The sequence below is a fragment of the Choloepus didactylus genome, chromosome 1 (assembly GCF_015220235.1).
Source record: "Choloepus didactylus isolate mChoDid1 chromosome 1, mChoDid1.pri, whole genome shotgun sequence".
In the NCBI taxonomy this organism is placed as follows: Eukaryota; Metazoa; Chordata; class Mammalia; order Pilosa; family Megalonychidae; genus Choloepus; species Choloepus didactylus.
Window position 1 is genome coordinate 239,498,968 of NC_051307.1, and position 13,065 is coordinate 239,512,032.

Sequence of the window (13,065 nt, forward strand, 5' to 3'; positions counted from 1 at the left end):
TTTTATAACATTTGAAGGTAAGAAGAGTTCCTGACTGGTTAGCGAAGAGTCCTTTTCTGACATGGACTCAAGCCAGCAGGCCAGTGTTGTTTGGCTGTTACACCCCCCTGTGAAGACCCTGTCCTTGTTGCCTGTGGCCCTGAGCCCTGGAAGCAGGCAGTGCCAAGCATGCGCCCACTTCCATGTGGCCTTTTTCCAGTGGAGAGAGGCTAGGCCCTTAGAGTCCTCAGGAGCGGCAGAAGCCTTGCCTAGATGGTGCTTCGGCCTGACAGCCCTCCTCCTTCCACCACAGGAGGAAGAGTCACTCATCCTCTCCACAGAGTGTGCTCTGGAACCGGCCGCAGCCTTCAGAGGACCGCCTGCCTTCCCACCAGGGGCTGGTGGAAGCCAAGTCTTCCAGCTCCTCATCCTCGAACCATTCTGACAACTTTTTCAGGATGGGTAGCAGTCCCCTAGAGGTTCCCAAACCCAGGTGAGGAGCTCCAAAGCCCCTGCTGGTGGAGGCGGCCAGTCCTCCCTCCTCACAAGGCTGGAGGGTGGGTGTTCCTGTGCCTAAGCTGCCTTCGTGGCCTGGTAGGCAGTAGTGCCCAGGAGGCCAGAGGAGGTTGACGAGATTCCAGTACAAGATGCTATTTGGAGGATGGGCTAGTGTTTCGGCACAAAGCAGGGGCTAGTTTGTAGAGTGGTTTAAGATCCTTCCTGGAGCTCTGGCAGATGGGGAATCCAGATGCAGTGGTGTGACATGCTGGGTAGAGAGTTTGTCTGCTTCAGCCTGTCTTCTTTGCATGTCCCAGTTCCCCCGTAGACCTCACATTCTGATTGAAGAGGATGGATTTAGATGGTCTGAGTCCCTTTTCTGACTTTCCATGTCTGGATTGGTGGGGTCAGTGAGGAGAAAAGAAAATAACTGCTAGGGAACTGGCTAGATGTGTGTGGCTGGGGCAAACCAGAGGAGCCTATGCACCTAGAAAGGGAGCAGCTCAGGCAGGATGGATGCACCAGAGGCAAGGCTGGGCTGTGTTGCAGGAAGTATTTTCCCTGGATTTGGTTAAAAACAGCACTGAACCAGAGGCTTGGAATTGAGGGATGGGGAAGCACTTGGAGAACACATTTTCTAGCTGACCGCATATAACTTTTTCTGTTTTGTGCCCCCAGGGAAAGAATCCTATGGATTGTTTTCTGCTTTGTAAAGTTATGAGGTTGTCTAGCACAGGAGTGTACATAGCATTGTGGGATGTAGGAGTCCCTAGTCAAGCCCAGGGAGAAAGAGATTTAGCAGAAAGAGCATGGGTTCTGGAATCCATCTCAGGTTTGAGTCCGGCTCTGCCATATGATGGCTGTTTGACTTTGGGACTCAGTTTCTTCCTTGGTAACAGGCTGGTAAAAAAGGAAGGACTTTCTGAAATTTCTGGAACTCTCCTGCCATTACCACCCTCTTTGGTTTTTCTGTTTACTGTTATTTGGGACAAAAGCAGGCAATGGAGGAAGATGGAGAAGAGGACCCTCCCCACTTAGGCAGAGCAAATAAGCTGCAAGGTGAATAGGGACTCTGGACTCCCCTGTCCAGAGGTGACCTTGCTTACCTCTAAGAGGTGTGCCCTTTCACTTAGAACTCTCAAGGCTGTAGCAAGTCTGTTCAGTGAAGACTGTGAGGCCCCAGCCCCTGGGAGGTTTGGACATGGCTGAGCCAGAGGGGTGGTGCCCGGCAGACAAGCCCATGTGGCCTGTGCTCACTCACACCCTCTGCATGGGGCTGGTGGTGCATGCCCAGCTTTCCTCAGGGCTTCTCCAGGGCTGCTGTGGCCCTGCATGCCCCTTGCTGTTCTGGGCTGGAGCCCCTGCTCATGGTCCCTGTCTCCTTTTCTGCCTGGAACTGGGGAGGAAACCAGGAAGCCTCTTGCTTCTAGGTCCTGCCCGTCTTAACTGTCCAAACTGCTGGGAGATTCTCAGCTGAGGCAGCACCCACAACCTTTCCCACACTCCTAGCTTTTTATCATCCCTTTCTTCCTACCAAAAGATTCTGCTCTCTGATCTCTTGATGGTTCGGGGGGTGGGGAGGAGAGAGAAGGCTTCCCATATCCCCACCCTTAGTCTCCCCTGTGTTTCTCTAGCTGCACTGGGTGGCCCACTTTCAGGTCAGTCCAGGATGGCCACCAAGGCCCTTCCCTCAGGGCTGAGGAGGGTTACAGGTGTCCTGGCCTCCAGCTCTGTGTGCTGAGGCCTGGCAGAGCTTGGAGAGTGGGACCAAAGTGGAGCACAAGGCCTTTGAGAGGCTTTGGGGGGGCTGCTGCGAGCTGTTTGATCCTTCTGCTGGTCTATTCCGGGAGGGCCCCCTTTGGAGCCTGCCTGGGCCGGCCATACAACACAGTCCTTCTGGATTGGATGCCGGTTTGCCATAGGGGTTGAAAGACTAGATTATTCAGATTCAGAGCATTCTAATTATGTTTCCATTAACATTAAAATTAATTTAGTCTCTTTAGTCTTAAAGTGCCTGAGGGATCCTGTCATTAGCTTTCCTGATTCTCTTAGGTGACAATTTAAAATGCAGTAGGGGGAATTGTGGAGAAAGAAATCCTTCAGTAAAGCTATGGGACAGCTGAAAAACCCCTCAAAATACAAATGTCTGGGTTTTATATTTCCTAATTCTACATGCATCTCTTTTTTTATCTTATTTAATTAGAACAGCTGTAATTTACAGAAAAAACATGCAGAAAGTAGAGTTCCCATACATAACCCCTCTCTCACACACATTCACTTTTCTCTATTAACATTGTGAGTTAGTGTGGTACTTTTATTACAGTTGGTGAAACAATATTATAATTATGCCATTAACTTTAGCCTAATGTTCACATTAGGGTTCACTCTTTGTATTGTGCAGTTCTATGGGTTGTTTTGTGTATGTGTATATGTATATGGTAACTTGTACACAACCTAAAACTTCCCCTTTTGTCCCTTTTCAAATATACAATTCAGTGGTGTTAATTATATTCACAAAATTATGTCTCCATCACCATCATCCTTTCCCAAAACTTTTCCATCACCCTGGACAGAAACTACATACCAACTAAACATGAACTCCCTGTTCCCCTCCCCCACTTAGCCCCTGGTAACCTTTTTTATAGTTTCTGACTTCATGAATTTGCATATTCTGCTTATTTCATATGCGATCATAGAGTATTTGCCCATTTGTGTCTGGTTTATTTCACTTAGCATGATGTCTTCAAGGTTCATCCATATTGTAGCATACATCAGAATTTCCTTCTTTTTTATGGCTGAATACTGTTTCACTGTGCATCTGTACCATGTTTTGTTTATCCATTCATCTGTTTATGGACATTTGGGTTGTTTTTACCTTATGGCAGTTGTGAATAATGCTGTGAATATTGCTGTGCAAATACCTGTTCAGGTCCCTGCTTTCAGTTCTCTTGGGTATGTGTCTAGAAGTGGGATTGCCCACTTATACGGTAGTTCTGTACTTCACTTTCTGAGAAACTGCCAAACTATCTTCCATAGCAGCTGCACGATTTTACCTTCCACCAACAGTGCACAAAGGTTCCTATTTCTCCACATCCTCACCAATACTTGTCTCCCATTTAAATAGTAGCCATTTTGTTAGGTGTGAAATGGTATCTCATTGTGGTTTTTGATCTACATTTCCCTGATGGCTAATGATGTTGAGCATCTTTCATGTATTTATTGGCTACCACTATGTATGTCATTTAAAGGAGAACTCACCTGTGAAAGGAAACAGTGAAAGTTTGTTCTAGATTAAGTAATAGCTGCGGCCAGGTTGGGAAGAAAGTTTGGTGATTCTTATCCAGCCCAAGCCCTTGCTGGGAAGACTTATGGCTTTTTTGAATTATTAGCTACCACTGCAGCAGCATCTGATGAGGCTGCATTTCAGTACCATAATTAAGTCTCTCAGCAGTTACGGGGCTGGGAGCTGGGAAGGGGCAGGACCAGTGCTCTGAGCTATGTGCCACTTCTGCCCTGCATGGCCTTTGTCTCTGCTGTGGAGTCAGACACCCATTATGGGTAGGGGAGTTGCCAACACAGCACTGTCCATGCCTGAGGAGGGATGAGGCCACCACTGAGCCCAGCAAGAAGCCAGGCTGCCTGAAGAGCGGATGAGCTCGACTGAGGGACGCCCAGCAGCCTGTTGGAATAGCTAAGTAGCAACATAGGAACTGTTCTCTGCCCAGTTAGCTGCTCCCTCCCCCAGCCACCACCTGCTCCCTTCTTATAAGCAATGAACCCCATTCTAGGCTGCTTTCTGCAACACCTCGGTTCCTGTCCTGTGTTTGATGTGTTCTCACGTGGGGCCACAGCTCCAGATCAGGAATGAGCGATGGGAAATCTGAGGGCATTCCCAGCTGAAAACCCAGAGATGAAGCCTTGAGTTCCCATTAGATTTCTCAGGCTGCTGCAGGAGCCCCACAGGTCCTGGCTTTATGTGACCATCCCCCATCCCTGTGAGGTGTTTAAAAGCCAGGCTGGGTGAAGAGTGAGGTTTCTTTTTCAAATGTGATAAGCAATCCTGTCCTAGCCATCTCTGAAGTCAGCTGCTCTGCTTGTTCAGGCCCTGAGGCCTAGTTCCTGGAGGCATTCACTTGGGTAGGGCCATCAACTGGCAGTATCAGAGGGAGGGGGTCAGCTGGGGGTGGGGTGAGGTGTAGTTTTGATCAGCTGACATCCCAGGTCCCCTCAAAGCCACGTATTCCCTGTATAACTTGACACGAGTCACTTGTTGTCTTTGGGCTTCTGTTTTCTCATTTGTATAATCAGAGACTTAGACTAGCAACTCCAGAGCCCTTCCTAACTAAGTGTACCTTCAAGCTTCTGTCAGGTTATGCCAATTCATATACTTTCAGATCCAAGTTACAGTAAATCCATCTCAAACTGGTTTAAACAATAAAGGAAACCTGTCAGCTCTTAAGGAAAAATCTGGTAGAAAGGTGGCCTTCGGGCACAGCCTGATGAGGGCTCCATCTTCATTTCTCTGTGGTTCTTTCCTCTTGCCAGTTTCTCTAATGGTGGTAAAATAGATTTTAGCAGTTCCTAGGACAGCCTGCTTCTTTCCTGGTATCCAGAGGTAACGTGGGGGCCTCTGTTTTCCAGCCATAGATTTGAAGTTCTTAGCTTTACTCCAGTTGGTTATGTGCCTATCCCTGAGCCAGTCCCTAAGTTCCCCACCACCCCTGACCAGGAAGGAAAACTCAGTGGATTACAGGGATAGCAAGGACTTTGGTCAGTCCTGGGTTTTAATTCCAACTTTGCCACTGTTGTTAAAACTGTGTGGCTTAGAAAAATCACTTCTCTCTGAGCTCAATTTTTTTCATCCCCTCTTTAGAGTGGGAATACAGATGGCCTTCAGAGGTTTGGGTTTAAGTGAGATGATGGAGTGAAGTACCTTGCACACAGTAAATACTCTTCCTTTCCATAAATGCTCAGTAAACCAGCTGTGATTAAGGACCTGTCTCAGTCAGTCGTGTATCTGAGAGCCTTTGGGTCATATCAGGGCAGTGGCAGCTGGGTAGAATGACAGGCAGGTGCCCCACCCCGGGCTTCTTTCTCATTGTCTCAGGTGTATTGCTTGGGCCAGCTCTGTTTGTATCACTATTCTTATACCCCCTTCCAGGTAAAAGACAATTGCTCACAGTGTTGGCCTGTGGCAGGGCATCTGGCAGGGAGGTAGAGGAGATGGAGTTGCTGTTCTCTCAGGGCTGTGAAGAGGACAAGTATTTTTGCTAAGAAGCCACCCTCCTGGGCAGATGTCTGAGCCCCGAGATCCTGGAGGTTTACACAGATGATCTCTGAAATCACCATCAGCCCTGCAGTCTGGTCTGAGACCAGGCTGGTCTTCTGGTTTGAGGATTGATGGAAAGAGGAGCTCATATATATATTTAATTTTTTTTATTATCTATCTATCTATCTATGTATTTATTTATTTGCTGCTCTTGTTTGCACTTGAATGAGCAAGCACAGGGAGGAAGAGTCTCAGGTCTTATTGATGCTGGCTGAGTCCCTTGCCAGGATACTGTAGCAGGCTTGCAGGTGTTTCTTCCATTCTACACAAGGTGCAGGTGCAGGTCCTTTCATCTTTCAGTCTCCCTCTAGCAACTTGATCCAGACTGGCATCTGTGACACAGCCCCTGCTCTCAAACCTGAATGGAGCTGTCCTTTACAACCCTTTCTCTGACAAAAGTCTCAAGTAGAAGGATTTGTCTGGAGCCCATGTGTTCCATCTTGAAAAGCTCAAGGGTCTACAGAAGCCACTCACTGTGAGACAGATGTTCCCCTAGGATCGGACACCTGCTGCCTTTGTGCTGCCTGGCTCACTCCAGCTTCTGGCTCCTGGCTTTTCCAGGCACAGTTCTGGCCTGGTGGTGCTGTCTGATGGGATACTGGAGGAAGTAAGCTGACTAGCCTAGGGGACCAGGAATCCTTAAGGACACTGTATGTAACCGCATTCGATTTGTTGTTTTCCCCTTGGCAGTGTGATTCTTTGATAGCCCTGGTGGTGTGGGGCGGGGCATAAGAAACTGCCTTGTGTTCCAGGCCCCAAGAGCTCCTCAGCCTGCCTGCCTCCTTCGGTCAGCATCCCTTCTGTTCCCACAAACTCCTGATATTAGAAAAGAAACTCTGCCATAAAGTTTGAACAGTAGACAAGATTTGTGGAGCCAGGCTGTACCTTGGAGAGGGGTTGAGCTGACTGAAGCCCCAGCATGACCTGGAGGAAGTCCAGGGCAGACTCCAAACTTGTGGCATATGGCGCACCCTCTCTTGGGAAAGCTCTCTCTTTGATTAATTGACCGCCTTAGCCCTACTGAACGTCTGTGTATAGAAATAAGGAAATCCTGCTTTGTTGGGCCCTAGGGCTTCTATCAGGCAATAAAGCATGTCCTGTTCTCCTCCCAAATGTAGCAGTGTACACTTTCTAGAGTATAGGAGAAATGATGACTGCGGCAAGCCTGTTGCGGGGTTCTGATTTCTGGCAGTTTAAACACAGAAAGCCATGTGTTTTCCAGGGTCTCAAGGTGAGGTGGTTTTCTTTCAGGACAGATATGCAGTGCTGGGCGAGACAGGTTTGAAAGTTTCTTCTTGTGCTCACTAGTTGTGGGACCTTGGGCAAGTGTATTAACATATCTGGGTGGTGCTTCCCCATTTCTTAAGACGGGATGGTCCAAGATCGCCAGAGATGATGTGTGCAGTGCCTGCCAGCATCGCAGTCAGGTGGCAGTTGTGAGGATAATGCTAGTCTGTGGCCCATTGGGCTGTTGCCTCAGACAAGGTGCCCTTGACCCCAGCCAGCTGGGTGAGCCAAGGTCAGTGAGTGTTTTTTTCTCTGTCCCCCACCCCCACCACTACTCATGCTTCTGCCCTGTTTCCTTGTCCTTATGGAAGCACATTCTGCCATTCTTGAACTAAAGAATAAAGGGTCGTGCATCAAAGATGGTGCACCTCTGAGGACTGGGACCTGGGGTAGCCAGTGGAAGAGCCTCATTTGATGTCTCCCCATCATCCCTCCTCCCTTCAGTGGCTGGGCTACTGCCCAGAGACAGAGAAGGCTGGGGAGGAGGGCTTGACCTTGAGTGGGGAGGAGGTGGCAGCAGCAGATTCCCAGCACAATTCTTTCTCTCTTCTCCCTACTCCCAAACCTCCATCCAAAAAAGGCCTGATGAAGCTGTCAAGTTGCCTGCCTAATTCATCCCTTCCCTCTGGGCACAGCCAGTGAGTTTGCTGGGTTGATGCCTATGAATACAAACTATGGCTCCTGGAAGGGCAGCTGCAGAGGAAGGGGGAATCTCTGGGCCACCAACACCCCATTCTTCAATCTAGGTCACCACCATCCACAGTCCCCAAGATGCTTGTTCTCCCACCTCTCTGATAGGACCCAGTGGCCCCTGGGTGCTACATTGCCCACTCGGCAAATCTGCATCCCCAGGGTGCCAAGTGACCCTTGCTCTTGGGGCATCTGGCCTTGGCGCCCTTCCTTCTGGTACTGTTGAAGTCAAACTTGCAGTGTCAGCAACCAGGGCAGGCACACCCTGCCCCAGGCTTTGGTTGCTGGCTTACCTTCTGCCTCCATGCCTTGCTCTTGTTCTTATTGCTGCCATAAGTCTCTGCATGAAGCACAGTCCTCACAGCTCAGCCTGCCTTACAGTCTGCTCTTCTGTCACTACCTGTCTAGCTTTTTTTGCAGTTTTGGAGAAAGTGGCTGACTTTACAGATGTTCCACCAGTGGAAACTTGTGACCATCACCCAGGGCCACTATTGTCTCCCCTGTCCCCTCCAGGCCCTCCTCTGTCAGGCATATGACTGACTGTGCACCATCTCCCCTCTCTCTCCTCTCTGCCCCAGATCAGTGGACCATCCCCTGCCCGGATCCTCTCTCTCCACAGACTTTGGCAGCTGGCAGATGGTCTCGGGCTGTGGCAGTATTCAGGAACGGGCTGTCCTGCACACAGACTCCTCTCTCCCTTTCAGCTTCCCGGATGAGCTCCCTAACAGTTTGTAAGTGTCTTGCTTGAGAAGGCAGGATGCTCCCTGGCCCAAGTTGAAAGCTGGTGAGCCATCAAAAATGCTGGATAGAAATCAGGCAGAAGCTGGCTCCAGGGAGCTGGCCTGGCCTCTGTGCACCTCGTCAGCCTCTCAGCAAAGCATTCTTCACTGCCCCCAGAGCCCTGAGGTATGAGAGAGGCCTCATGGACTGCTCAGGAAGTACACTGGGCAGGGGGAGGTGTGTTCACTCTCCCCAGCCTCTAAAACCCATCCATGGGTGTCTGGGGGCGTTCCCAAGGGAAAGCTGGCTGGACTGTAACTATAGAAGATTCTATTTCTGTTCAAGGCTTTGCCTGACATGAGAATCCTTTGAAAGCAGAACAGGGGGGGTAGTGGAAGAGGTAGGAGTATGGTAGAGAACAGAGTCAGAAAGGAGCTGGGTTAGTCCAAGGACTGTGGTCCTTCCTGAGCAGGACCAGGGTTCCCTTCCCCCCTCTTGTCTTCTGCTTTTGCTTCTGGGCAGGAAAGGGAATCGGATGGGAACACCAGATACCAAACCCATAAGATTCTCTCCCTCCAAGACTCCAGAACTGGGCTTCTAGCTCTTAACAGCACAGCCACCTGTGTGGCTTCCTCTGTGAAAGCCACCTGCTTCCTGCATGTATGTCAGGCAGGACCTGCTCCTCAGATGTGGCTGCCTCAGGGCCCTTCAGCCAGTGTCCTTCACCCCCACCCCATGGGCTGGATGAACCTCAAATGCTGGGAGGCACCCCCTACCACCAGAATCCAGCTCATGTCCAACAAAGCTGCCAGGTTGGGGGCTGCTTGCCTCCGAGAGAGTTGGCAAGAAAAGGGCCCCTGGAACCCTGCTTGAGGGCAGCCAGGGACTGTACCTTGGAGCTCCCAGGATGGTGCTGACAAGCCTGGCCCTGCAGCTAGAGAGGCATTGAAGGCTTCAGAGGCCACAAGTGCTACACAAACAAGATCTCTAGCTTAGATTTCTGAAGCGTTGAGAAAAAAAAAGTTTTCTGTGCCTCTTGATAGGGATTTTCTAGTTTAGCGTAACTGGCCTAAGAGCCATTCTCTGGGGGAAGCACAGACTTCTCTGTCCCTCCTTGGTACCACTTGCCTGTTTTGGTGGCTAAAGCCAGGTAACTCTGGCCCTAAACCACCCAGCCTGGAACCTGCAGTTTAGGCTGTGGGCAGCTCTGAGCTTCTAGGCCACCCTCAGGCTTCTGGGTGGTTCCTAGAGGAGGGCGAGGTCCTGCATGATCTCATGGCCTCCCAGGATTTGGGGGTGGGGAAGCGTGCATCCTGGTGAGGTCGTACAGTATGTGAGTTCAGTGCTTAGACTGTTATCAGAGAAACCCGATCCAAATCTTAGTTTGTCTGTGCCCCACCTGTGTCTCAGGATATCAGCCTTGACCTCTCTGAGCCTGTTTGCTCATGTCACGAAAGTGAATGGCACTTGTGGTGGTTCTAGTCCCTGTCTGTCTGTTGCCTGGCTGTGTGTCCTCAGGTGAATCCTGTATTCTCTGTAGGCCCCAGTTTTCTTGTCTTTAAATAAATAGTCTCTGCCCCTGTTTCTCTCAGGAAATGGAGGGCAGAGAGGGTGCACATGTGTGTGCCTTTGGGTGTTCCCCTGTGAATGCAAACTACTAATCTCATTTTCTCCAGTGTATGACATAAGGAAAAGCTGAGGAATCACATGTGGCCCCTAATCTATGAAACCTAATCAGGGAGTAGAGATCTAGGGCCACAGATTTCCTCCCATCTCAGGAGAGACTTCAGGGCTGTTCTTGGTGTCCTGGTGATTTAGGATCAGCTCCCTTTTCTTAGTGCTGCTGTGAGAGCAACTGGCTTTCCTTCACCCCAGACCTGTTGTGCCCCCACTCCACACCTCTCACCTTTGCCAATCTTTCCCCACAGTTCTGTCTAGCCTCAAACCAGGTCTGTCCTCCCCTTTCTCACCCCAGGGTTGTCATTTATCCTCTGACTTCCATATGCTCCTCCAGGTCCTGGGATACAAGTTAAGTTTGGCTTGGAAATTTAGTATATTGTTGCTGCCTCTGACTAGTTCCCAGAAATTGGTTTCTTGGGAAGAAATTGAGAGTGAAGTTGGTGGTCAGGGACACTCTTAGTGCTTGGGGTGGATGGGAACATGAAGACTCGTCTCGGGAGGTCTGTGATCCCTGGAGAGGGCTTTCCAGGAGACAGGTAGAGGGAACCTGACCTTTTCTGTCTGTCCCAGACAGAGACTGCACATCCTTGAGTCCAGAGGTTTGGTATGGCTCTGATAGCTTAGGTCTTTTCTGACAGAGAATCTTCAAAATAGGCCTGGGTTTGCATGCTCTTGTTCCTCCTTTTGACTTGTAGCTCAAGCCAGTCAGAGAAGAGGGCCTTCCTACCCTCCTCTATCTGTGATCAGAACCAGTAGAGGCCAGGGGAGAAGGAGATAAAAGCATCAGAGCAGGAATTCTTTGAGAAAGCCAGATCTCTCCCAGCTGCTTACTTGGGACCATAGTGACCGATGTGTAGCTAGAGCTCAGGGGTTCCTCTGGCAGCCCCTGACCTGCAGGTTCTCCCAGGGCACTGCCAAGAGCTTCCTGCCAGGGTGCTCCGTCAGAGTCCTGGCCCTAAAAAGGTGAGGCCTTCAGTCAAGACCTGATTGCTGATCTGAGGGCCCCTTCTCACTGGTAGTTGTAAGATTTGTGTCTCAGCTTATTCTCACTGAGGAACAGGAGTGGATAGCTATTGGGGCGGACCCCTGCTATGCATCCCCCTATCCCACCCCACCCCATCCATCAGAGCTATTTTCAAATGGAAAGTCAGGTCAATGCCCAGTAAAAGTTGCTGCTTCTAGGTAGGAACAGCAGCCTGAGAACTGGGGAAAAAAAAAAAAAAGGTTTAAGGGGGTAACAGGAAGAGGGCCACAGGGTGGAAAGGCAGTATGGAGGGAGGAGGGCTCCTCCAGGCTGAGGGGGCAGAGGCTGGGTCCTATCCGAGGGTAGCGCATTCAGTCTCTCCCCCTCCCCACAACAGGCTTGCTGCCCTGAGTGATCGGGAGACTCGGCTGCAGGAGGTGCGCTCAGCCTTCTTGTCTACCTACAGCAGCACGGTGGGGCTTCGGGCAGCAGCTCCCAGTCCCTCAGGGGCCATTGGGGGCCTGCTGGAGCAGTTTGCTCGCGGTGTTGGGCTCCGGGGCACCAGCAGCAGCACCTTGTGAAGCAGCCAGTCCATGACAGTTCCTGCTCTTCTCCCAGCTGAGCCCTGAGTGGAATCAAAGCCATGCACGGCCAAGGTGGGGGCTTCAAGGAGGGGGTGTGGATCTCCTCATCCCCTTCTGCCATCATCCACATGGCAGCAGCCCTAAAGCCAGTGCAGGAGTGAGGACTGGTGTCCGCTCTTCCCTTTTGCACTGCCTCCCACCCACCCCACCCTTTGCCAGGATACCCCAGCAACTCTTAGAACTGTGTGGGGTTTCCTTGAGGCCTTGTGAAGGCCATGATTTCACAGAAGACACCCCTCACACCCACACACCTCACTCTTGTTTGCTGGGGAAGAGGGATCTACAATGAGAATGAGGTAGTTTGACACAGATCACAAAACAAAATAAAAGTATTTGTGAACAGTCACTTTCTTGCATCCTCATTTGGTGGCTGACTTTATGAAGCTATTTGGGAGGTTCTCAGTGTCCTCCCTTGGGTTGGAAGAAGGGATTAAGCATGGAGAACCAGAGACTTGGGTGTGCCCCCTAACTCCTGAACCGTGGCTGTCCCCTCAGTGAGAAGGTGACCTGTACTCCCAAGGCTGTTAAGGAGGGAACAGTGGTTCTGAGGCCTGAGCCAGCCCATCACCTGGGCAGAGTGTGCAGATTCCCAGGGCTGCCTGAGATTTAGCCTTCAGGTTGCTGGGATCTTCCTTTCGGGAGGTGGGGAATTCATTTTTAACATTTTCTGCAGGCAACAGAGCAGATGACTTACAGGCCCCACCTTAAGGACCCCTTCCTATAGTGGAGGGACTCGCTTCTGGAGCTTTTGAGGCAACTGTTACCCTGTTGGGGATGGGGGGTATTTCCTGTTTGACCACCACACTCTACCACCATCCTTGTCCACAGGGTGACCTGGGGTAGACATCACGGTATGTCTGCATTTCTAACACCATAAAGTTGCACAGTGCTGGATCTGTTATAACAGCTGCCATTTACTGGGTTTTTAACACAAAAGAGGTCATGAGTGTGAATGCTGAGAGAACAAATTCTGTGTACTCTCCCCTATGCTGAGCCATCTCCATGGATTATCTTGATAAAATTTTACACCACCTTGAATAACTGCTATACAGCCTTTCCACCAAGAGGACCCACAGAGACGTTGAGTAACTTGCCCAAGGTCACAGAGCTATTAAGAACACATGATGAAACTCTTCCTATTGAAAGACCCAGGCAGGTCTGGAGAGGGAAGGGGGAAGCAGATTGTTGAGGTGACTCAGGAAAACGGAGGACCCCGACGCCCACCAGGAGCCCCCAATGCTTCAGAACCGCGGACAGCTCCAGGGCTTGGATTT

General features: G+C 50.4%; 1 protein-coding gene across 4 annotated transcripts in view; it reads left to right on the forward strand.

Moving 5' to 3' along the window:
• Positions 1-12,136, forward strand: part of MTMR14 (myotubularin related protein 14) — a 43,314-nt gene extending 31,178 nt beyond the window's left edge. Inside the window, exons 17-19 of one of the 4 annotated variants that reach the window (XM_037801230.1) lie at positions 293-472; positions 8,362-8,514; positions 11,545-12,134. In XM_037801230.1, coding sequence (XP_037657158.1) covers positions 293-472; positions 8,362-8,514; positions 11,545-11,728 — 517 coding nt within the window. In that variant the 3' untranslated portion in view covers positions 11,729-12,134. Of the gene's footprint in view, positions 1-292; positions 473-8,361; positions 8,515-11,544 lie in introns of all 4 variants that reach the window. The other 3 variants (XM_037801247.1, XM_037801238.1, XM_037801255.1) reach the window with 3 other exon arrangements.
• The last annotated feature ends 929 nt before the right edge of the window (positions 12,137-13,065 follow it).